The sequence below is a fragment of the Bufo gargarizans genome, chromosome 1 (genome assembly GCF_014858855.1).
Source record: "Bufo gargarizans isolate SCDJY-AF-19 chromosome 1, ASM1485885v1, whole genome shotgun sequence".
Lineage (NCBI taxonomy): Eukaryota > Metazoa > Chordata > Amphibia > Anura > Bufonidae > Bufo > Bufo gargarizans.
In genome coordinates, this window is record NC_058080.1 from 464598241 (window position 1) to 464625284 (window position 27044).

Here is a 27044-nt window from a genome sequence, read left to right on the forward strand (position 1 = left end):
CTGAAAGTAGGCCATCACTTGTAAAAGAGTGGAGCATATGCCTTTTATTATTAGGGTTAACTTTAACTATAGCCCTCACCCGATTATTATTCGTTTTTTCGCCGACTCTATTACTATTAGGTTTAATCCTAGCCCTGTTATTATTAGGCTAACCCTATTATTTTATGCCTTGCCAAAAATTGTAGACATTCTGTAGAATAAATAGGCATAAAATCTCTAGGGAAAGAATACAAGATCAGAATAAAATATCCTAATTTCATTCTTTGCCAAAATGCTAGGCATTCTATAAAGCAATGCTAGTAACACCTATACTGATAATGTTTATGTATTCTTCTTCCCTCAGCTTGTCCTCATTGCAAATTTTCTTACGCTCTTGCAAGGGGAGGTTGTATGCATTTTGTCTGCACTCAGTGTCGCCATCAGTTTTGTAGTGGATGTTACAACACCTTTCACTCCAAAAATGTAAGTGGCTCATTTAATAATACATTTTCACAAGAATATTCTGTAATTGTTCATTTCCACACGCTAAAAGCAATTCCACCTAGATAGATATGAACATTTCTTTTCCCTTTTTTCTATATGGTGCAATATTAAAGTAAATACCGGTACTTTTAAATTAGTAAACTAAGTCAGAGACTGAATTGTCTTGCTTTGTACTTGCAGCAGTTTCCTAGTATACACATGAATCACTCTCTTTTGTGTAACTAAATTCTGGACAGCTACCCTATCATGATATTGTGATAGCTCCTCTTTTCGTTGACTGATAGTGCCATACGTCATTGTATTCTGATGATGGCACCAGAGAGAATAGTTGAGAGGTACTTGATTTAACCTCTCCTTCGTTCTCCCATTATATAATTTCTGCCAGAAGTAATTGAGTCTGACTCCCGACATTTCCACCGAACAGCTGTCTTAAGAAGCCATTGTGCTTCGGTGAGTGCTGCAGCTTACGAAGCATAGCACCATTCATTGAATAGCAGCTCTGCATAGTTTTGCAGCACAGCCCCATTCACTGGAATGGGATGGGACTGCATATAGACCATGTTACCGATGAACATGATATCATTGGCCTAGGAAGAGTTGGTGGCTTCAAACAGCTGATCGGTGGTGGAGCTGGTTGAGTATCCTGAACAGGGGCGGATTAAGTGCTTGATAGGCCCAGGGCTGTCTACACAACTTGGGCCCTACAGTGCCTCCCCAATAGCAAGGCCCCTCATGCTGCCCCCATAAAGTAATTTCCCCCACACTGCCCCCACACAGTAGTTTACCCCACACAGTAATTTCCCCCACACTGCGCCCCACACTGTAATTTCCCCCACACTGCGCCCCACACAGTAATTTCCACCACACTGCCCCAATATAGTAGTTTCCCCCACATTGCCCCCACACAGTAATTTCCCCTACATTGCCCCCACACAGTAATTTCCCCTACACTGCCCCCACACAGTAATTTCCCCCACATTGCCCCCACACAGTAGTTTACCCCACACTGCCCCACACAGTTTACCCCAAACTGCCCCACACAGTAATTTCCGCCACACTTCCCCCACACAGTAGTTTACCCCATACAGTAATTTCCCCTACACTGCCCCCACACAGTAATTTCCACCACACTGTCCCCATATAGTAGTTTGCCCCCACATAGTAGTTTTCCCCCACAAAGTAATTTCCCCCACACAGTAGTTTCCCCCACACTGCCCCACACAGTAATTTACCAAGCATAGCACCATCCATTGAATAGCAGCTCTGCATAGTTTTGCAGCACAGCCCCATTCACTGGAATGGGATGGGACTGCATATAAGCCATGTTACCGATGAACATGATATCACTGGCCTAGGAAGAGTCGGTGGCTTCAAACAGCTGATCGGTGGTGGAGCTGGTTGAGTAGCCTGAACAGGGGCGGATTAAGTGCATTATAGGCCCAGGGCTGTCTACCCAACTTGGGCCCTACAGTGCCTCCCCAATACCAAGGCCCCTCATGCTGCCCCCATATAGTAATTTCCCACACAGTAGTCTGCCCCACGCAGTAATTTCCACCACACTGCCCCCATATAGTAGTTTGCCCCCACACTGCCCAACACTGTAGTTTCCCCCACACAGTAATTTCCCCCACACTGCCCCCACACAGTAGTTTCCCCCACACTGCCCCCACACAGTAGTTTTCCCCACACTGCCCCCACACAGTAGTTTTCCCCACACAGTAGTTTCCCCACACTGCCCCCACACAGTAGTTTTCCCCACACAGTAGTTTCCCCACACTGCCCCCACACAGTAGTTTGCCCCCACACAGTAATTTCTGCCACACTTCCCCTCACAGTAATTTCCCCCACACTGCCCCCACACAGTAATTTCCCCCACACTGCCCCCACACAGTAGTTTCCCCCACACTGCCCCCACACAGTAATTTCCCCCACACTGCCCCCACACAGTAATTTCCCCCACACTGCCCCCACACAGTAATTTCCCCCACACTGCCCCCACACAGTAATTTCCCCACACTGCCCCCACACAGTAATTTCCCCACACTGCCCCCACACAGTAATTTCCCCACACTGCCCCCACACAGTCATTTCCCCACACTGCCCCCACACAGTAATTTCTGCCACATTGCCCTCACACAGTAGTTTTCCCCACACTGCCCTCACACAGTAGTTTCCCCCACACAGTAGTTTCCCCCACATTGCCCAATATAGTAATTTTCCCCCACATAGTAATCCCTCCCATAATAATTTGCCCCCACATAGTACCGTAATCCCTTCCATAATAATTTGCCCCCACACAGTAATCCCATCATTTTTTTTTTCCTACATAGTAATTTGCTCCCATACTGCAATTTCCTCCCGATGTACTGTCTCTTCACATGTCCTCCTGTGTGTCCCCCAAAGTTGGCGCACAAAATAAAAAATAAAATAAAAGCTAAATACTCACCTATGTCCAGTTGCACGATGGCAGGCACACACACTTTACTGTGCTGCATCCCAGCACAGGCGCGCGCGATAACTTCATCACGCACGCCTGCACCAGGATTTCACTATCGCATAGTCCTCAGGCCTCCTAGGGCTGAAGCCTATGGTGGTGATCGGCGGCGGGGCAGGAAACTATGCGCTCCCGTGCCCCGCCGCAGTATGTCGGCGCTGGGCCCGGGACTGCCGACCCGAATGTCCCTATTGTAATCCGCCACTCATCCTGAAGATAAGTCCTCAATATTAAACACCTGGACAACTCCTTTTAACTGTATGAGGCAAGATCTAAAGTCTAATTTTTTTATGTATCATTCTTAATAGAAATGTACAGTACCTGCATGCACAGTCAGAATGTCCCTCCATGCTCATCATCCTAGAGACTGCTTATTCTACCTACGAGACTGGGAGGTGTCCCGTCTGCAGACGCTTCTCCAGGTAAGCACATTTTAACTTGTCTGCCTTGCTCTCCTTTATTCATGATAATAGTGTTACATGATAATGGTCAAACTTTACAAAGCTTTGGTGCTGCCTCATTTGAAATATGCAGTTCAGTGCCCAGAGCACCAGTTTAATTTCTCATCCGTATCATTGGGGGACACAGGCTTGACCATGGGTAAAGCTGTTGCCACTAGGACTCTGACACTAAGCACAAAAGTTTGAGCTCCTTCCTTCAGCTATACCCTTCCTACAGGGACTAAGCTAAATCAGTTTTAGCTAAGTGTCTGTAGGAGGCAGACCTCCCTTTGCAGGTCTGATAATTTTTTCCCTTTTTTGTTTATGCCCTTGGGACTGCTCTGTACCGTCCCATGGTCAAGCCTGTGTCCCCCAATAAAATGGGTGAGAAAACTAGATTTTTGTACGTAAAATCTGTTTCTCTTCCGTTCATTGGGAGACACAGCTCCCACCCGTTCTCTCGTTTGCAGGCCTTTTCTGGTCTGTGTGGTTCTGGGTTTGTACTGTACATAGTTTGGTTTCCTGTTTTTGTCTTGCTTTTCCTACTGCGGATTTAGCTTAGTCCCTGTAGGAAGGGTATACTGTAGCTGAAGGGAGGAGCTCACACTTTTGTACTTAGTGTCCGGCTCCTAGTGGCAACAGCTAGATCCATGGTCAAGCCTGTGTCCCCCAATGAACGGAAGAGAAACAGATTTTTCAGTAAGTACAAAGCCTTGGAGCTGAAAAAAAGTACAAAGAAGAGCAACTAAACTGATAAGGGGCATATAGACTACGTAGACTGTATTAGACTGGCAGATAGTCTGCCAGATCATTGCTAATGAGCATTCATAGAAACCCTCATTGGCAATTATCTGTCAGAGTAATACTGCTGCCGATTACTCTATGAACAAGCTTGTTCATCAGTCAATTCAGATTTTTAAACTGATTTAAAAATGATCGCTTGCCTGCAGCAGAATGTGCTGTGTAATCACGATCTGCTGCCATCAAATAGCTAGTGAATATGGGGACGAGCTATGGCATTACTGTGGAGGAGATACCTGCATGTAATAGCATCGGTCTCCTCTACTAACAGGTAGGTGATTGTTGGGAAGTAATACAGCCTTTAGTTACAAGGAAGGAATTAAATTTATTTAGTCTTGAAGAGGCATCTAAGAGAAGACATGATTAACCTATACAAATATATAAATGGCCCACACAAAAAAAAGGCGAAAAGTTGTTCCATGCAAAATCCCCTCGAAAGACAAGGGGGCACTGCCTCCACCTGGAGAAGAAAAAGTTCAGTCTCCAGAGCCATCAAGTCTTCTTTTTTACCCTATAGAGATGCGGACATGCACGGCTAGATCGCCGCTAGCATTTCCGCAATATACCTGTCCCATAGCTCTGTGTGGTTTTATTAAGTGTAAAAAATGATTTTTTTCATATATACATATATATATGTGTGTAAATCAGCCTGGTAAGGAGCCCAAGGGGCTGCACTAACCGTTCTGGAGCCCAGCCACGCCCCCCTGTGAAGGAGCCCAGCACCGCCTGTATCCACGAATCTCCTCCTTGCTCACAAATTCAGATTGCTGTAATCTCGCGATGTGCGAGCTCGCAAATGCGCAGTGTCGGCATAGTGTTCCTTCCCTGTGCTGGCATCAGCCTCAGGGAAGGAACTGCGCATGCGCGAGCTCATGCATCGCGAGATTACGGCGATCTGACTTCGTGAGCAAGGATGAGATTCAGAGGACCCAGGCAGTGCTGGGCTCCTTCACAGGGGGGTGTGGCTGGGCTCCAGAACGGTTAGTACAGCCCCTTGGGCTCCTTACCAGGCTAATTTACATATATAAAATCATTTTTTACACTCAATAAAACCTCTCAGAGATATGGGACAGGTATATTACGGACATGCTAGCGGCGATCTAGCCATGCATGTCCGCATCTCTATAGGGTAAAAAGAGGTGACAGAATCCCTTTTAACTGTAAGAACTCTAAATCTGTGGAATAGTCTACCTAAGGATGTGGTCACAGCAGGAACAGTGGACAGTTTAAAAAAAATGCTTAGATGAATTCTTAAAATTAAATAACATTAATGCATATGGAAATGTGTAGACGTCTGAGTATCACTCCCCTTTCCTAAAATTCACATCCCCACCCAATCTCTTGGTTGAACTTGATGGACTGTTTTTTTTTTTTTTTTTCAACGGTACTAACAATGTAACTATGAGGTTGATACACTATAGAGCAGCTTTCTGCAACTTAGAATTACTCTTGCCTGTGAACCAGCTTTATTACACACAGTACATCTATAATATTATTTTATACCCTCTGAAGCTTTTTGCCTGTATCTTTGATTTCACTACTACTACTAGTAGGTAGGTCACTTTCATAATCAGTTATCAGTTACTGCTTATATCTGTGTGATCTATTCTGTTTTTTTCTCTCAGATGTCTAATGTGCCATTTAATACAGACCCACCTGCTGGAACACATGCTGAACCTGGAGGTATGCTGGGATGAAGACATGCCCCATGTCTTTTTATTATTATTTTTTTTATTAATAATCACAAGGAGCAGGAGGAGCTGAGCAGATTGATATACACTACTGTGAAAAAAAATGTATTTGCCCTCTTCCCAATTTTTATTATTTCTGTATATTTATTTCACTTAATTATTTCAGTTAATCAAACTACCCGTATTTTTCGCCCTTTCACACCTAGGTTTTAGAGGAGGACAATAAGATCAGGCCAGCAATCAGACCACCAATGTTATTCAGACCTCATCTGACAGCCCCAATCAGACCCCCAATGTTAATAAGGCCTCAGATCATAAGGCTATTTTTAAATGATTTCATTTATTAAAGGAAAATTTGTGTTCAGCCCTGTCTTGCCCTATGTAAAAAACTAATTGCCACTTAGCTACTAAATCAACCAGTTAACCAAATTCACTTGGCAGTTAGTTCAGTTTCACTAGCCACAGGTATTAATATAGCCAGACCTTTCAAGTCTAAACATCACTTAAAGAGGTTGCCCCGGTTTAGAGTTGAACCCGGACATATCCCCATTTTCACCCAGGCAGCCTCTATGATATGAGCATTGTAGCATGCTCTCCTTTGCCCCTCGCTGAATTGCGCAGGGAAAAGGCTTTTTTTTGGAGATCCGGTGACCTACCAGGCTGTCCATGGGTAAAGCTAGACGGAATCTTCCGCCTAGCAGTGTAGAAATGTAAACAAACAGCCCTTGCCCTGCGTGATACAGCACAGGGCAAGTGAGAGCATTGGAGCATGGGTGTAATTGGGGATATTTCCAGGTTCATCTCTGAACCCAGACAACCCCTTTAAATAGAACCTGTCTGGCAATCTGAAGCAGGCTAGAAGGTCTCAAAAAGCAGCACATGCTCTGAAGAGATTCAAATACAGATGTGAAAAAAAGTCATTAAGCATGAAAAGGAATACAAAGCCATTGCTAAGGCAATGGGACTCCAGCGAGTCACAGTGTAGCACTCCATAGTACCACTATTAAGGACAGTGTACCCGATTTCACAATAAGAAAGACTCTGGACAAAAGCTGCATCCATGAGAGAGTTGCAAGGCACAAACCGCTGACCAAAAAGAACAGAAGTTTTGTCTTGCATTTGCCAGAAGAAAAAAAACATTGACTTTTGGGATAATCTGTAAATTGATTAGTGAAAGATGGAAGATGGGCTTCATTACATTTGTGTAAAGCTAACACTGTTTTCCACCCTGATACCAACAATCAAACATGGTGGCGGTAGTGTGAAGGTTTGGGGGTGCTTTGTTTCTTCACAATCGAAATGAATTGTCATAATTACTATGAATCCTGAAGAATGTCTGTCCACCTTTCAGTTTGTAACATAAAGCTCATGGGCCGCTATTATGCAGCAGGACAGTGATCTGAAGCACACAAGCAAGTCCATCTCTAAAGTGTTATGGAGTTGGTGAATCAATATCGAGTCTTGAATCCCATTGAAGTGCTATGGCAAAACCTTAAAGTGGTTTTCTGAGATTTTTTAACTGATCGGTGGGGGTCCAACATCTGGGACCCCCGCCGATCAGCTGTTTGAGAAAGCATATACGGTGCTCACAGGAGCACCAGTGCCTTCTCAAACAGCTGATCAGTGCGAGTCCCGGATGTTGGACCCCCACAGATCAGATACTGATTTATCTATCCAGAAAATAGGTAATGACTATTAAAAACCCTGTTTAAATGTTCATGCTTCAAAACCCTCCAGTGTAGCCTAGAGTTCTTCTTTGCAGTTCTGCAAAGAAGAATGGGCCAGAATTCCTGCCGACAGTCATGGAAAAGACTCATTGCAAGGTATTGCAAACTTTTGATTGCAGTTACTGCCAAGGGTGAGACAACCAGTTGTTAATTTAAAGAGGGGCAATTACTTTTTCACATTGGGGAATACAGGCTTTGAATTCTGTTCTAATCCAGAGCTGCATGCATAGTTCGGCTTGGCTGTTATTGAAAGCAGTCAAAAAGCATGCAAACAGACATATCCTATACTAGCAGAGCTCCTATCATGGGAGCTGGGAGAATGCCTGGTGAAAACATGATACTTCTCAAATGGAAAATCACAAGAATATATACTGTACAGACATCAATCCAGCAATGAATGCTGGGAGATTTCATTGCTGAAGCCTGCAGAATTGATAATACAGCCTGTTACTTGAGATCAGTACAAGGTACATAATACAACTGATTTACATGTACAGTACTTCAACATGTCAACTAGTGCCAAGAAATTATTCCTTTACAGAAGTTTTTTACTTTCAGTATTTGTATCGTCAATGGTGGTCTCTCCCCTGACACGTTATTTTTAACTCTTAGTGTGCTTGCATTGGCTGCCGCTAAGACACTTGGTTTAGTAAACTGCTGATTGGCTGAAGGAATATTACCTTCTGTGAGCTATTAATATTTATGTTCAACAATACATTAGGGAACAAAAGGAGTTAGAGGTAGACTGCTAAAAATTGTAAAAAAACAAAAAACACTACTACTGTAGGTGGAATAACCTGTATACACATAAGGGGAATTTCACACAAAAATTTTGACGTCGACAGCTGCGCTGAAATCTTTCCAAAAACCTGCCAGCATTCTTTCCACCTCCCATAAATCTCGTTGTGGCTTTCAGCCGCTGCTCCTCAATCCTCAGCACTGCCTCCCTTTTGTGCAAAATTTTGATGTGGCTGTCTGTACCAAAATTCCACTGAAAAAGCAGTCGTGTGAACGTCCCCTGGGATGTTGCTTGTGCTTTGCTCCTCCTTTATTTTACAATTGTATAGGTGGATGTCGTGTGCTGGAGCAGAAAGAATCTATTGATGGATTGAAAGATGAGGCCTGTGGAAAGAAGACTGCCCTTGGATATGCAGGGTTGTGTGAGTAAGTATTGTATTTTCACGTTATCCTTTTCTTTGTCATAATTCATTTTTTTTAATTTTTCTTTATTTTAAATACATTTTCTTTATTTTTTTAAATGTTCAATACTAGGAATGAGCGAATCGACTTCGGATGAAACATCCAAAGTAGATTCGCATTATACTTGGTTTGAATACTGTACAGAGCGAGCTCTCCGTACAGTATTAGAATGTACTGGCTCAGATGAGCCGAAGTTAGTACTTCGCAAAGTCTCGCGAGACTTCGCATAATAACTTCATAAATTAATTTCTACTGTAAAAAAAAAAAAAAAATCCAGAACTCAGGTTCGGTTCCAAGTGGTACCTTATTCAAACGAAGCATTGAGCGAATCGACTTTGGATATTTCATCCGAAGTCGATTTGCTCACCCCTATTCAATACCTATTGTAGAGGTATATACAATATATGATGTCAGAGAATAATGGAGCCATACATTGTCTTTCCCAGATCTCATTATAAGGAGTATTTGGTCAGTCGAATTAATGCTCTCTCTCTGGAGCCTTGCGTTCTCTATGATCTTGAAGAAATTGTCGCTGTATATAAACGCTACCTTCAAAAATGCCCCACTCGAGAGATCAATGAAGATGAGATAACTTACAAGGAAAGACTTATAAACGTGAGATGAAGCCAGTGTTACTATGAAATGTCCTTGTTGATTGCATAATAAATGTTTCATTGTCTTTAATTTGCTTTTCTCTTTTTAGGTGCTGATGTTTGAGGTGCCACTGAATACAGTTGCTCAAAGAAATCCCCATCCGTAAAGCTTCTTCTTTTTTTTTTTTTTAATGCCCTCTTTCATTCTAGTTTAAAAAAAATTGTAAATTGGATATTTGTCCATAAATAAAAGCTACTAAATAGTTTATCATTACTGTATGCACCATACATTGGATATTTTGCTTTCATATATGTTTTATACTAGTAAGAATATCATATAATGTGTTAACAGTATAACTCATAGGACTTTTCATACATCCACAACCACTATTTCTGTAATGCAAGCTGTACAGCAGTTTCTTTTTTGCAGCTATCAAATTGTAGCTTTAAAACATCTTACTTGAGGAACCATTATTGTACAGATCACCTTGGAAACTTGCATTTGAGGGGCCAGAGGGAAATTGCCAGTCCTTTTACATGACCTTAGTAGCAATGACAACAATATACCCACAGATCACTAGAACAGGGGCCCGTGTTTTCTGTTTGAATGGAGTGTTCACCGCTCTCTCCAACTCTATGGGTCTGCCGGGGCTCTGTAGGAAATAGCTGAGCTCTTGTACTTGACTATTTCCAGCAGCTCCATAGAGTTAAATGGAGCAGCGGACACACATATTTGTCTGCCACTCCCATTTAAAAATGGATGCCTGTCAATCAGACATTTATCTCCTATCCTGTGGATAGAGGTTTAATTTGTTGTCATGGGAAAACCCCTTTAAAGGAAATCTGTCACCTTATTAAATGCAGCTTTAGATTTATGTGTAATTATACATATAGCACAGTTTTAGAATTCTGTAGATGTTCGTTCAGAAGGAAAGGTGTAGGGTAAAAAATATACTTAAACCTCTTGAATGTATGTATACTAATGCCCGAAGCCTGACAAATAAAACTGGGGAACTGGAATTAGTGATGTGTGAGGAGAACTATGACATAGTGGGAATAACTGAGTCATGGTTGGATGATAGCTATGACTGGGCAGTTAATGTACAGGGTTACAGTCTGTTTAGAAAGGATCATCAAAACCGGAGAGGGGGAGGGGTTCTCCTTTATGTAAAGTCCTGTCTAAAGCCCACGCTCCGTGAAGATATAAGTGAGGGACATGAACATGTGGAGTCACTGTGGGTAGAGATACATGGAGCTAAAAACAATAATAAGTTACTAATAGGAGTTTACTATAAACCACCTAATATACCAGAGTCCACAGAAAATCTACTACTAAATGAGATAGACAAGGCGGCAAATCATAATGAGGTGGTTATTATGGGGGACTTCAACTACCCAGATATAGACTGGGAAACTAAAAGCTGTACATCTCATAAAGGAAACAGGTTCTCGGCAATAATTACCTTTCCCAACTGGTTCAGGACCCGACTAGAGGGACGGCCATACTGGACTTAGTATTAACCAATAGACCTGACAGAACAACAGATGTGCAGGTTGGGGGACACCTGGGAAATAGTGACCATAAAGTAATAACCTTCCAATTATCATTCAAAAGAGCGTTTCTACACGGAGGAACAAAAATACCAAACTTCAAAAAAGCTAAATTTAGCCAACTAAGAGAGGCCATAGGCCTAACTAACTGGGACAAAGTCCTCAAAAATAAAAATACAGCCACAAAATGGGATATCTTTAAAATCATCCTAAAATCTCATTGTGAGAGGTACATACCGTATGGGAATAAAAGGTTAAGGAACAAAAAGAAACCAATGTGGATAAACAGAACTGTAAAGACAGCAATAAATGACAAAAAGAAAGCATATAAATCACTAAAAGGAAAAAAATAGAACATGTGAAAAACAAATAAAAGCGGCCAAACTAGCGACCGAGAGATTAATTGCCAAAGAGAGTAAAACTAACCCTAAAATGTTCTTAAATGATATAAATGTTAAAAAGTATAAATCTGAAGGTGTCGGCCCTTTAAAGAGTAATGGGAGGGGGGGGGGGGGGGGGAGTCGCAAAGAGCGACGAGGAGAAAGCAAAGCTGTTAAATATTTTTTTCTCCAATGTATTCGATGAGGAAAATAAACTGTCAGATGACATGCAGAATGTAAAAATAAATTCCCCATTACAAGTGTCCTGTCTGACCCAGGAAGAAGTACAACAGCAACTTAAAAAGATTAAAATAGACAAATCGCTAGGATCGGATGGCATACACCCCCGTATCCTAAGGGAATTAAGTAATGTCATAGCCAGGACAGGATTGGCGAATAGCAAATGTGGTGCCAATATTCAAAAAGGGTCCAAAAACAGAGCCTGGAAACTATAGGCCGGTAAGTTTAACATCTGTTGTAGGTAAACTGTTTGAAGGTTTTCTGAGAGATGCTATGTTAAAGCATCTTAACGGAAATAAGCAAATAACGCCATATCAGCATGGCTTCATGAGGGATCGGTCATGCCAAACTAATTTAATCAGTTTCTATGAGGAGGTAAGTTCTAGACTTGACAGCGGCGAATCAATGGATGTCGTATATCTGGACTTCTCCAAAGCATTTGACACTGTACCTGTAAGGTACCTGTAAAAGGTAGTGTCCGAAGTGGAAATAGCGTGCTTGAGATCCAGGCAAAGCGTCGTCAGGCGAATAGTTCAGAATCAAAATCCGGAGAAGAGTCAGGCAGGCTAAGGTCATTCACGATCTGGCGGCAAGGTACAAAATCAGCAGGCTGTAGAATAGTCGGGATATCAGGCAGGAGTTCAATACAAGGAAGATCACTGAAGTCAAAACACCCAGGGAAGAAATCCAAATAAACGGGCACTGAGTGATGACCTCACTTCCTATTTAAAGGCTGTCCCGATTGAGAATTGTCCACAGCTGGCAGCAGGTGGAGCTAGAGAGTATGATGTAGTGTTGAACACAGTAAGGACATTCCCAAAGTCTAGATCTCTTCTGTAGCACAACAGGTAAGGCTATGGTTTGAGACCAGGAAGATCCCGGTTCGAATACAACCCGGGTCATGACAGGGCCCCCTCCCCAATGGACCCCTCCGGGGGCCTAGCGGGGCTTAGTGGGAAACGAGGTATGGAAGTCTCGTATAAGAGAAGGGGCATGCAGATCTTTGGCTGGAACCCAGGAGCGGTCTGTGACAGGATACCCCTTCCAATGAACCAGATACCGAAGGCCACGGCCCTGTCTTCTGGAATCAAGAATCTTGGAGACTTCAAACTCATTTTGTCCATCAACAAGAACAGGAGGAGGTAGTTGTTGTGATCTGGAGTAGCGGTTGAAAATAGCTTTTTTGAGGAGATGAAACGTGGAAGACGGGATGTATCCGGAGAGAAGAAGGTAATCTTAAGCGATAGGAAACTGGTCCAACTCGAGCAATGATTCTGTAAGGACCGATGAATCGAGGGCCCAATTTGGTAGAAGGTTGTTTCAGTCTCACATACTTGGTTGATAGCCAAACTCTGTCCCCCACCACATATGGAAGTATATGGCGTCTTCGTCTGTTGGAAAAAAGCATGTACTTGCCTGCTGACTTCCGTAGTAATAAACTAATCTTCTTCCAATGTAGAATATTTTTCACCCGCTGATCTGCTGCTGGTACACCAGAAGAAGGCTGGAGTAGGGGAAAAGTCTGAGGGTGATAGCCTAGGGCTGCGTAGAATGGTGTGGTATGAAGAGCACTGTGCCAACGGAATTTAGGGCGAACTCAGCTAAAGGCAAATACTCAGACCAGTTGGAGTGTAAGGCATTGACATAATGTCGAAGGTAGGTTTCTAGGGTCTGGTTCATGCGTTCGGTTTGACCATCAGTTTGAGGGTGATGTGAGGTAGAGAGTGAGAGCGTTACTCCCAGTTTCTTGCAGAACGCTCTCCAGAATCGGGAAACGAACTGGGATCCGCGGTCTGAGATGATATTGGTAGGTATGCCATGATGTCTTACAATATGGGAAAGGAAAAGAGTGGACAGTGCTTTCGCTGTAGGTAATCCCGGAATCGGCACAAAATGAGACATTTTGGAAAAGCGATCCACGGTGACCCATATAGCAGTCATGCCCTCGGACTTGGGTAAGTCTACAATGAAGTCCAAGGTCAAATGGGTCCAAGGCTGGCGAGGTGCCGGAAGTGGATGTAACAGTCCAGCAGGTAATGTGCGGGGTACTTTATTAGCAGCACAAGTTGGGCAGGCAGCCACATAGTCAGTAACATCCTTTTTCATACGAGGCCACCAGACATGACGCTGCAAGGTCTTAGAGTGATGGTGACACCAGGATGACCGGATAACACGCCATCATGTGCCCAGAGGAGTATAGGTTTTCTGAGACTAGGGGCTACGTACAGGCGACCTGGTGGTATCTTCAAGCCCTGGGGAACACGATTCTGGGTTTCTTGTAGTTGTTGGGAAAGGGCCGTAGAGATCTGTGCGACAATTTTGTGAGGTGGGATTATATACTGCTCGGCTGGTTGATCTTCTTCAGAGGAAGCGAACTGTCTGGAAAGAGCATCGGCTTTTTTGTTTCTATGTCCCTGGAACGTAAGAAAGGACAAAATTAAAACGGGAGAAAAACAGAGCCCATCGAGCCTGACGTGAGTTCAGACGTCTAGCAGTCTGAAGATACAGTAGGTTTTTATGGTCAGTGAGGATAGTAAAAGGTTTGGAAGCCCCTTCCAGAAGATGTCGCCATTCAGACAATGCCAATTTGATGGCCAGTAGTTCTCGATTCCCAACATCATAATTCATCTCTGCCGGAGAAAACTTTCTAGAGAAAAAAGCTACTGGATGGATTCTACCAGACTTTGGCTGTCTCTGGGAGAGTACGTCACCTGCTCCAACCTCAGAGGCATCAACCTCAACAGTGTACTGGAGGTCAGGATTTGGATGCAGAAGAATTGGAGCTTTACTGAACATGTCCTTTAATCGCTGGAAAGCTGATTTTGCTTCTGAAGACCACGCCTTGCAATTTGTACCCTTCTTAGTCATGGTAGTAAGGGGTGCCGCAATGGAGGCAAAACTCTTAATGAAGCGTCTGTAGTAATTTGCAAATCCTAAAAATCTTTGGAGTCCTCTTAGAGTGGTCGGTTGGGGCCATTGCAAGACAGCGGAAAGTTTTTGAGGGTCCATTTGGAAACCGTCAGCACTTATGATGTACCCAAGGAAAGGAATACAGCTTTGATGGAAACTGCACTTCTCGATTTTTGCATAAAGATGGTTTTCTCTAAGCCGTTGTAATACCTGTTTCACATGCGAGATGTGCTCTGGAAGAGTCTTGGAAAAGATTAAAATGTCGTCCAAGTAGATGATCACAAAACGGTTGCTGACATCATGAAAAATTTCATTCATGAAACGTTGAAAGACAGCAGGTGCGTTACACAAGCCAAATGGCATGACCAAATATTCAAAGTGTCCATTACGAGTGTTGAATGCTGTCTTCCACTCGTCCCCCTCATTAATTCGAATCAGGTTATAAGCCCCTCGTAGGTCTAGCTTGGAGAATATAACAGCCCCCTTAAGTAGATCAAATAGTTCAAGAATGAGTGGCAAAGGGTAGGAGTCCTTTACGGTGATTTGATTTAACCCCCGATAGTCTATGCATGGTCGAAGGCCCCCATCTTTCTTTTCAACGAAGAAGAAACCTGCTCCTACAGGAGAAGAAGAGGGTCGGATAAAACCTCTTTCCAAGTTGTCTCTTACGTATTCCTCCATAGAGTTTTGTTCGGGCAGAGACAGGGGGTAGGTCTTTCCTTTGGGAAGAGGTGCTCCGGGAATCAATTTAATTGTACAGTCAAAAGGACGATGTGGGGGTAACACCTCTGCCTTTTGTTTGCAAAATACGTCTGCAAAGTCATGGTATTCACGAGGCAAGGTAGGTGGGATAGTCACAGGAGCCAACATGCAAGCAGAAAGTCTTTTGGGTTGAGACAAACAGCGAAGGCGACAGGACGATCCCCAGGAGGTTAGTTCTCCATTTTCCCAATCAAAAGAGGGGTTGTGAAGTTGTAACCATGGGTAACCAAGGATGATAGGCAGAAGCGGAGAATCAATAAGAGACAAGACAACTTCCTCTTTGTGGAGGAGGCCTACCTGCAGGGTGATTGTCGTAGTCTCGAATTTCACAATACCATCTCCCAAGGGCTGTCCATTCAGGGTGGTAATGTTCAGGGGTCTAGACTTAGGAACAAACGGGATGTTGTTCTTTCTTGCAAAAGTGTAGTCCAAGAATATACCCGCCGCTCCGGAATCCACAAAAGCCTCACAGAAAACAAGCTTAGAAGATAAATGGATAGTAGCCAGAACAGTAATCTTGGTCTTGGAGGATCTACCTGTAAGGTCTAAGCCAGCTCCTCCAACACTGGTTAGACCCTGCCTTTTACTGGACGGGAGGGGCAGACAGATACTAAATGTCCTTTAAGTCCGCAGTACAGGCACAGGCCCTTGAACGCCTCCTTTGTTTCTCTGACTCAGTTAGGTGGAGACGGCTCACCTCCATGGGTTCCACAGGTGTCTGGGGTTCAACAGAGGATTCAGGTTCTGGCTGAGGTGGTGCTTGGAAGTTAGGGGCCAAACGGTAAGCTGGCCTAGGAAACTTGCGGGTTCTAAGTCTCTCTTGGCACCTTTCATGGTACCGGACATCCAGACGAACACACAGCTCTATGAATTTCTCAAGGTCTTCTGGGAGATCCTTATAGACTAATTCGTCCTTGATGCGATCCGTAAGACCTTTTCGGAAGGCTGCACGTAATGCCCTTGAGTCCCAATTTGTTTCAGCAGCAAGGGTATGGAACTCAATAGCATACTGTGCCACAGATCTGGTGTCTTGTATGTCCAAGAGGGAGTACTCAGCTGCAGAAACTCTACCTGGCTTGTCAAATACAATCTGGAGAGAGGCCAGAAATTTTTCAGCATCTTGGAGTACAGGATCGTTGCGTTCCAAATAAGGAGAGACCCAGGCCAGGGCCCTCCCCTTTAACAAGGAAATTACAAAAGTCACTTTGGCAGACGAAGTGCTAAAAGTTGCAGGGTTGTTGCGGAAATGCAAACGGCAAATATTTAAAAAGCCTCTGCAGTCCTCAGTATCACCACCAAACTTGTCAGGCAAGGGAAGTTTTGGTGGTACAGAAGAGGCGGGTTGGACCGTAGTAGGAGTAGGATCCGGAGTCTGAACCGTTGCAGAGGAACCAGGCAAACAAGATTTGAGCATGGTGCAAAGTTCATCTAACTTGGCGTCCAGGGAAGCAAGATGCTGTTCATGAGCTCCGATCAATTGTCCCTGACGTGTAATCGCCTTAACAATCTCAGCAGGGTCCACTGCCATTGTGGCCCGTTTATTATGTAAGGTACCTGTAAAAGGTAGTGTCCGAAGTGGAAATAGCGTGCTTGAGATCCAGGCAAAGCGTCGTCAGGCGAATAGTTCAGAAACAAAATCCGGAGAAGAGTCAGGCAGGCTAAGGTCATTCACGATCTGGCGGCAAGGTACAAAATCAGCAGGCTGTAGAATAGTCGGGATATCAGGCAGGAGTTCAATACAAGGAAGATCACTGAAGTCAAAACACCCAGGGAAAAAATCCAAATAAACGGGCACTGAGTGATGACCTCACTTCCTATTTAAAGGCTGTCCCGATTGAGAATTGTCCACAGCTGGCAGCAGGTGGAGCTAGAGAGTATGATGTAGTGTTGAACACAGTAAGGACATTCCCAAAGTCTAGATCTCTTCTGTAGCACAACAGGTAAGGCTATGGTTTAAGAGACCAGGAAGATCCTGGTTCGAATACAACCCGGGTCATGACAGTACCACATAAAAGGTTAGTATATAAAATGAGAATGCTCGGACTGGGGGAAAATGTCTGTATGTGGGTAAGTAACTGGCTCAACGATAGAAAACAGAGGGTGGTTATTAGTGGTACACACTCAGATTGAGTCACTGTCACTAGTGGGGTACCTCGGGTCAGTATTGGGCCCTATTCTCTTCAATATATTTATTAATGATCTTGTAGAAGGCTTGCATAGTAAAATATCAATTTTCGCAGATGACACTAAACTGTGTAAAGTAATTAACACTGAAGAGAACAGTATACTGCTACAGAGGGATCTGGATAGATTGGAGGCTTGGGCAGATAAGTGGCAGATGAGGTTTAACACTGAAAAATGTAAAGTTATGCACATGGGAAGGAATAATGTAAGTCACCCGTACATACTAAATGGTAAAACACTCGGTAACACTGACATGGAAAAGGATCTAGGAATTTTAATAAACAGCAAACTAAGCTGCAAAAACCAGTGTCAGGCAGCTGCTGCCAAGGCCAATAAAATAATGGGTTGCATCAAAAGGGGCATAGATGCCCGTGATGAGAACATAGTCCTACCACTTTACAAATCGCTAGTCAGACCACACATGGAGTACTGTGTACAGTTCTGGGCTCCTGTGAACAAGGCAGACATAACAGAGCTGGAGAGGTTCCAGAGGAGGGCAACTAAAGTAATAACTGGAATGGGGCAACTACAGTACCCTGAAAGATAATCAAAATTAGGGTTATTCATTTTAGAAAAAAGACTACCGAGGGGAGATCTAATTAATATGTATAAATATATCAGGGGTCAGTACAGAGATCTATCCCATCATCTATTCATTCCCAGGACGGTGACTGTGACGAGGGGACATCCTCTGCGTCTGGAGGAAAGAAGGTTTGTACACAAACATAGAAGAGGATTCTTTACGGTAAGAGCAGTGAGACTATGGCACTCTCTGCCTGAGGAGGTGGTGATGGTGAGTACAATAAAGGGATTCAAGAGGGGCCTGGATGTATTTCTGGAGTGTAATAATATTACAGGCTATAGCTACTAGAGAGGGGTCGTTAATCCAGGGAGTTATTCTGATTGCCTGATTGGAGTCGGGAAGGAAAATTGGCTTCTACCTCACAGTTTTTGGTTTTTTTTTTGCCTTCCTCTGGTTCAACTTGCAGGATGACAGGCCAAACTGGATGGGCAAATGTCTTTTTTCGGCCTTATGTACTATGTTACCATGTTAATAAAAGATAAAGGGGGAAATGTTTCAAGACCAGCGCTTGAAGATGTGCCTAATTTATGATGAGGTGCAGACCATATTATAAATTATGAGCATCCTCTGACAATCCATGCATCTAAACAGAAAGCTCAGGGCTGTCGTAGATTTCTGGAGTCATTTGCACCATGAAACTGGCATAAATTAAGATTAAATTTGTTGCTGCTGCAAACCACTCCCCTTCCTGCCCTTGCCACTCCCCTTTCTGGGGAGTATTCATAAAACACTTCTCTTTGCGACACGTAGTTTGTGACTTTTTAACGTCACTTTTCTGGCACAGAAAGATGATAAATCTCTCCTACAATGTTTTGTGAAACATTCCAGAAATATTCTACGGACAATAACAGGGGGGTCTTAAAGGGGGCAAGAATTATCTTAAATAATAAAACATAACATTTAACATAACTATCTGCAGTACTACATGACTGGTACTGAAGATAAGGAGCACAGATCGGTATTTTTTTTTTTCCTACTGCACTCCATTCCCCTGTTCTGTGCTGGCTGGCTGTACTGAGACACATAGTCCAGACTGTTCGTCCTCATCAGGTCCTGTCCATTATGTGCGTATGGTTCAGCAGTTCGGACAGTATAATCCAGCAGAGTTTTGCCAGCGGACAGCAGGGGAATGGGAGGCAGTATGAAAATAAAAAATGCCAAGCTATACACCTTATCAACAATACTGCTCATCTAGTTTTAAAAATATTAGTTCTTAGGCATGCTGTGGTTTTTGTCCGGCCATTTCTCGGCATGTTTGCCGTGCTACGGTCGCAGTGAATGGGGCCGGGCCAGAATTCCAGCAGCAGATGTATGCAAGCATTAGTATGAATCCGGTAGGCTGTTCCGCTGCTGGAACAGCCTGCCAGACAAACCTAACGCTAGTGTGAAAGTAGCCTTACTTGAGGGGACAGACTGCCTTTAACTAAAGTAATGTTAAAGTATAACTGTCGTATTTTAATTTTTTGGGGAGTATTAGATTGTGGTGATTAACCCTTTCATGACCAAGGGTCATTGATGCCCTAGTGTCCAGGTCAAAATTTACAAATCTGACATGCGTCACTTTATGTGGTAATAACTTTGGAACACTTTTACTTATCCAAGCCATTCTGAGATTGTTTTCTCGTGACACATTGTACTTCATGATTAGTCATAAATTTGAGTCAATATATTTCACCTTTATTTCTGAAAAAATCCAAAATGTACCCAAAGTTTTGAAAAATTCTCAATTTTCAAAATGTCAATTTCTCTGCTCCTAAAACAGAAAGTGATACCTAATAAAATATTTATTACTTAACATTCCCCATATGTCTACTTTATGTTATCATCATTTTGGAAATGTCATTTTTTTTTTTTTTTTAGGACGTTAGAAGGCTTAGAAGTTTAGAAGCAATTCTTAAAATGTTTTAGAATTTCCAAAACCCACTTTTTAAGGACCAGTTCAGGTCTGAAGTTACTTTGTGGGGCCTACATAGTGGATACCCCCATAAATGACCCCATTGTAGAAACGACACCCCTTAAGGTATTCAAAACTGATTTTACAAACTTTGTTAACCCATTAGGCGTTGCACAAGAATTAAAGGAAAATGGAGATTAAATTTCACTTTTTTGGCAGATTTTCCATTTTATTACATTTTTTTCTTTAACACATTGAGGGTTAACAGCCAAACAAAACTCAATATTTATTACCCTGATTCCGCGGTTTACAGAAACACCTCACATGTGGTCGTAAACTGCTGTTCGGGCAAACGGCAGGGCGCAGAAGGAAAGGAATGCCATACGGTTTTTGGAAGCCAGATTTTGCTGGATTGGTTTTCTGAACGCCATATGTTTTTTATTTTTCTGCCGATTGTCTTGTGCAGGGGCTCGTTTTTTGCAGAAAGTGTTGAGGTTTTTATTGGTATCTTTTTTGGGTACATAGGATTTTTTGATCATTCATTATTACACTTTATCGGGCAAGGTGACCAAAAAATTGGCTGTTTTGGAACAGTTTTCATGTATTTATTTTTACAGCGTTCATCTGAGGAGTTAGGTCATGTGATAGTTTTATAGAGAAGATCATTACGGACGTGGCAATATCTAATATGTATACTTTTTCTTATTTATTTAAGTTTTACACAATAATAGCATTTCTGAAACCAAAAAAAATGATGTTTTAGTGTCTCCATAGTCTGAGAGCCATAGCTTTTTTATTTTTTGGGTGATTGTCTTAAATAGGGTATAATTTTTTGCGGGATGAGGTGACGGTTTGATTGGTACTATTTTGGGGGTCATTAGCCTTTTTGATCGCTTGCTGTTGCACTTTTTGTGATGTAAGGTGACAAAAATAGCTGTTTTGGCACCGTTTTTTTTGTTGTTTTTTTATGGTGTTTATCGGACGGGGTCTATCATGTGATATATTTATAGAGACGGTCGTTACTGACGCGGTGACACCTAATATGTGTATTTTATTTTATTTTTTTCATTTTTTTAATAGGAAAAGGCCATTTATTTTTTTCATTTACATTTTAATTTATTTTTTTATTTTTATTATTTTCATTTTCTTTTTTTTTTTTATCAAGTCCCTCTTGGATCATGAAGATCCAGTGGGGCTGATGGCTGTACTATACTTTGCAATGCTCTTGCATTGCAATTTGCAAAGTATAATACTATTAGATGCCCTGTAGGTGGCAACACTGGATGCTTTTGCAAAGCGTCCGGTTGCCATGGCAACCATCGGGCGCTGCAATCGCAGCGCAGCAACCCCGATGGTTGAGAGAGGGAGCCACCTCCCTCTATTAACCCCATGGATGCCGCAGCCGCGGCATCTATGGGGTTACAGCAGAGTGTCAGCATAGAGCTGACACTCGCTGCTGATGGCGGCGGCTCAGGAATGGAGCCACCGCTATCACACACAGCAGGGGGACCGCACGGCATGGGGGCAGCCTTGAAAAGCGGGGCGGGGTGGTACGGCCAACATTGAGGGGCAGGAGTAAATGGGGGCAGGATGAATGTATGGGGCGGGGAGGGGGCGGACCGCATCAGGGGCAGACTACATGAATATGGATGGGGCGGGGGAACTGCATCAGGGGCAGGCGCGGACAGGGGGGTGTTGGAGGCGCATAGATTGGGGGGCACAGAGACACTACCTGATTTCAGGCTCTAATATGCAGAGCGCAGATCAGAGCCTGAAACCGGCATTTTTTCACTGCCGTGATCCGATTGGTTAGTCTGCACAGACTAACCAATCGGATCGATTGCCGGCAAGGGGCCACTCTGATTGGTCCCTTGCCGGCATTACTGAACTGTATGCTGTCCGTGACAGCAGCAGTGCAGGGGCAGAAGCTTTAATCCAAGCGCTTTGCAGCGCTTGGATTAAAGCGCTGGTTTGACGTTTATAGACGCGATAGCTGCACGGGGCATGTGAAAATATCACGTATATAAACTGATTGCAGTCGTGAAGGGGTTAATATCTCCTTGGTGGCCCTATTTCAACTTTTCACTGTGTATTTAATTACCCCTTAATTCCACAGTTTTGTCCCCTGTACTGCCTACTTTTAGCTGTGCTTAAAATAGGGTTGCTAGGCATGGTCCGTCTATGTGTTGAAGGACGGAGAACGCAGAAGCAGCTACGTGCAAGGTCAGATTACTGACAGCCAGGGACTGTAAGTAAATGATTAAAGCCAGGTCCTCCCCAGCAGCTGATAACAGTGCCTGGGCTGTGTGAACTTCTCCCTGTCCCTGCGCTTGGCAGACGCTCCCTCACTCAGCAGAGCTGGAGAATGCAGAGTTGGAGCAGCACAGACCAGGGAAGGGAGATCTGCCATCTGCTCAGTGTATAAATCAAAGCAACATGTGGTAAGAGGACCCCTTTGTGCTGCAGGAGATTAACCCTTTAGGGGGGAGGGTCTGGTTACTGACACTTCTGGAGGGCTATTGTTACTGGCTATGGGGACCTTATCTTATATACTGGGACACAATGGGGGCACTATGGAGAAGGGGGGAGAGGAGCACTATGGGGGCATCTTCTGGGGCTCTATCTTATATATTGGCAGACATGGAGGGGGACACTCCCAAATCGCAAAGCGAGTAAACGCCCGGTATTGTTGCTGTCCAGACTAACTACAAGTATGTACCCAAAACTAGACTCAGAACAGCATAAATTATAGAAATACAAAATATTTTATTGGACATACACTTGTATAAAACATAGACATCTGTATACATAAGTAGCATTAAATCACACAGGATGATCTCAACAGGTCTGTCACATTATATTACATGTGGCTTTGCAATAATTCCCAAGCTGTGAGAAAGATAACAAGGCACATTCTTTGCACAGGGGCCCTCTGCTGTCTGTGTCCGCCCCTGCATCTACATCATTCTGAATGTGCTATATGTATATTTACATATCCCTAAATCTAAAGCTGCATTTACACATCAGATTTTATCAAACCAGCAGCAGACACATATGTAGAGTATGGGATGAAAGCTTCTATCACTACAGTTATTGTAGAAAAGTCTTCATCCTCTAATGATAAATTAGACATTATTCAATCAATGATAAACAATCCTTGATTTATTGTCCTCTTACACTGGGAAATGACTTAAACGTATGCGTAACAATAATATGCTAAATAAGTAGACTGATCTGATGTGTTGTTTTTAGTGTTTATTTATTTTAAAATGTTACCATATAAAAGAAATTAAAACACATACAATATCTGTATAAACTCAGGGAGGTGGCCTGCAGGATGAAACGTCTGTGGCATCAGCCCTGTGTTGACCTGTCACATAATATGGTCGATGCATTCCAATGAGTAGGCCTCACAGAAATAAAACACATCTAGAATAAGTTAAAATTGTAAAAGTAAAGCTGAAATGATGGTGCTCACATACAAACCTTAAAGAGTCTAGTCATATGTACTATAGGCATCAGCCTTGGGGCCCTCACAGCAAGGATATCGGTATATGTATATGATTGGTTACCGCTATCTATGAATGTTTCAGATTGGCTATAATAGAAATGTTCTACTTGTACTTATGTTCCAAATTATATATAGAACTTATGATGTTGAAAAGAGCTCGCAGCTACTGTTTCCAGGTAGGTGGTTTATCAGATTGTTTACTTATAGTCAGTAGAAACAGTCAGCAAGTATCTTGTACACTGGCTCATGTGGATCTTCCCATGCACCTGGCAGCGCTGCCTCCTGGCTGCGACCTGTTATTCTGAATGGTCAGTGAGTTGAACTGAAAGCCATATGTTATTACTGTAGAACCATCGAGATCCTGTAAGTATATTGGGGTATATGATTCCACTGTACAGAGATCCTTTGTCTCTGATGATTGGTTATCCCCTGATAATTGCGCTAGTATATATTGTAAAGCTAGATTGCATATGACCTGATATGCTTTTCTAAATGTGTTTTGGAGCATCCTGTGCCTTCCTTTGTAGCAAGTGGCTGTTTTTTGGGTAACCATGAGTCATCGTATAGACACGGTTGTTCCAAAATGACTGACCTGGATTTGGATGAATACATACAGAATATATCTTAGTAATTATCAAAATCATGGACTGGACCGTGCTTGGCACTATTCATAATATAGACAAAAAAAAATCCTGTTTCACATTTTACACTCTTGAACATTTCATTAACAATTAAATTGGAATGGCATAAAAGTTTTAGTAAATAAAAAGTATATAAAAAATGTGTATCTATATACATATATATAAAGTTGAGCATACATCAATGAAGAGTACCATCACCGAGTAATATACAGTATATCACTTTTCATGATCCCTTTTATTTTTAGTTATGTTGTTGCTGATTGACCTATAGATCTAAGGCTGCGTTCACACGGGCGAGATTTCCGCGCGGGTGCAATGCAGTAGGTGAACGCATTGCACCTGCACTGAATCCTGACCCATTCATTTCAATGGGGCTGTGCACATGAGCGTTTTTTTTCATGCATCAGTTCTGCAATGCTTTAAAATCGCAGCATGCTCTATATTCTGCTTTTTTCACGCAGCCCTGGCTCCATAGAAGTGAATGGGGCTGCGTTAATAACGCATTGCATCTGCAAGCAAGTGCGGATGCAATGCGTTTTTCACTGAGGGTTGCTAGGAGATGTTGTTTGTAAACCTTCAGTTTTTTATCACGCGCGTGAAAAACGCATCAAAACGCATTGCACTCGCGCGGAAAAAACTGAACAACTAAACGCAATTGCAGCCAAAACTGACTGAACTTGCTTGCAAAATGGTGCGAGTTTAACTGAACGCACCCTGAACGCATCCGGACCAAATCTGTCACGCTCGTGTGAACTCAGCCTAAGGAATAATAACTGAGCGCTCATGCACACAACAGTGATTGGTCCGTGAAATACAGTCTGCGTGTCAGCCGCATCTCACGGGCCGACCACTGATCCCCTGACCCAAACTGACTGTGTCATAGTAGTTTATGATACAGTCAGTCTCTATCTGCTCACGGGCCTATTGTACTGTAACATAGTTTATAATTCTGAAAAAAGACATCTGTCCATCTAGTTCAGCCTGTTATCCTGCAAGTTAATCCAGAAGAAGGCAAAAAAACAAACCCTGTGAGGTAGAAGCCAATATATCATTATGCGAGTGCACTGCTTCATTAACATGAAATTTTATTCTGTTTTATCCCCTCTCATAACATCAGGGGCTCCTATAATAGTAATAACGGATTACAATCTCTTCCTAATAAAATAATACAAAAAATATTTAAGCCCAAAGAGGGTTTTTTTAGGGAATCTCCCCACACCTGCCCTTCCCCTTTTTCTTTCCCCCTCCTCCCCTCTATGTGTTTTTGGGCGCCCATTTTGTGTATTTATATGTGTCTGAGGCCCCATGCACACGGCCGTTGTTCACAGCCGTGTGCGGGCCGTGGAACCGCGGCCTGGATCCCTCCTGAGAGCAGGAGCGCACGGCGTCACTGGTTGCTATGACGCCGTGCGCCCCCTGCTGCCGGCACAGTACAGTAATACACTGGTATAGATCATACCAGTGTATTACTGTACTGTGCCGGCAGCAGGGAGCGCACGGCGTCATAGCAACCAGTGACGCCGTGCGCTCCTGCTCTCAGGAGGGATCCAGGCCGCGGTTCCACGGCCCGCACACGGCTGTGAACAACGGCCGTGTGCATGGGGCCTAACTTGTATAATGGTATGAAATCAGAGGCATACGGAGGTGCAGTAAGGTACTACAGCTGAGGACTTAAGATGTCTTAATTAAACATTATTGTTTTATAACTATAGTTGTTTAAAATAATTTTAGATTGAAATAATTATGAAAAGTTAAAGTTACTGAATGAATAAACTTTGATTTGTAGTTAACATGTCACAGGTGATGTTTACAGGAGATACAAATACGTCCTTAGAGATGAGCTAAATATAACCCTTCTTCTAGTGAAAGGCCAGGAGAGATCACCACTACATGCATAACAGGTTTGTGTGGTTGTCAAAAGGTTACAGTGTGTTACATCATTTAAATGTTCACAAAAAGTTAGGGATATTTGGCTTTCGGGTGAAATTTATGGAAACGTAAAAAGTTCCTGCTACAGTGATAATATATCATGAAAGTAGGGCATTTAAGTAGAATCATGCAATGGTGATTTCCTCATCTCAAACTATTTATTGAAACAAAAGCCAACAACAGTGGTGGGTATAGGGTTGAGCGATATACCGCGATATTAAAACACGGCAATATGGCGATATCACCGTTTCCGAAAAAACACGGTATTTAATGACGTCATAAGAGTGGTCGCATGTGTGCTGACCTACTTCTAAAATGTCAGATTCCACCAGCTTATGTTCCCCGGTCACTGGCCTCTGCCTCCTGCATTACTACTAGCACGCGGAGGGCTGAACCTGGCTGCAGGGACGAGCAGGCTTTTTTTTTTTTTCACTTTTATATAAACCTGTCAAATTCTGCCGCACAAGTCTGGTGCTTCACAGCCGCCACCTTTCGCCTTGCTATGCTCCTCCTCCGCCTCTTGTCAGTGCAGTAGTTTGAGTGACATATGACTAGAACTCAGTGGGACCTAACACATCGACTTTTCTCTGACCCATGGGGCAGCTAACATATAAAGCAGTAAGTGATATTGCTGGCATCTGCTGCAACTTTACCAAGACTTTGTACAAACATTAAAGAGGACCTTCCATGGGTCCAAAGAACTAAGTAGCAGGCTGCATAGAGCGGCGCCCAGGGATCTAAGTGCACTTACTATTATTCCTGGGCACCACTCCGTTCGCCCGCTGTGGCCCCCAGTATTTTCAACATTCGGTGCAAGTAGGAGGAGACGTGAGTGTCTCTCCTTCTCCCTGACAGCAGCGCTGTCCAATAGCAGCGCAGAGCTCAGAGCCAGGGAGAAAATAAACCTCCCTGGCTCTGAGCTCTGCGCTGCGATTGGACACCAACGCATGTGTCTTCACTCCAGTGTCCACCTGTGATGTGATACGCATATAAATAGAGATGTCATTGTGTACATGACGTGTATATCTGT

General features: G+C 43.2%; 1 protein-coding gene across 2 annotated transcripts in view; it reads left to right on the plus strand.

Moving 5' to 3' along the window:
* The window catches only part of RNF31 (ring finger protein 31), a 72988-nt gene extending 63293 nt beyond the window's left edge, over positions 1-9695 (plus strand). For both annotated transcript variants that reach the window (XM_044273092.1, XM_044273091.1), the window contains exons 17-22: positions 344-462; positions 3286-3399; positions 5844-5901; positions 8704-8800; positions 9283-9451; positions 9540-9695. In XM_044273092.1, the coding sequence (XP_044129027.1) occupies positions 344-462; positions 3286-3399; positions 5844-5901; positions 8704-8800; positions 9283-9451; positions 9540-9596 (614 nt within the window). In that variant the 3' untranslated portion in view covers positions 9597-9695. The remainder of the gene's footprint in view (positions 1-343; positions 463-3285; positions 3400-5843; positions 5902-8703; positions 8801-9282; positions 9452-9539) is intronic.
* The last annotated feature ends 17349 nt before the right edge of the window (positions 9696-27044 follow it).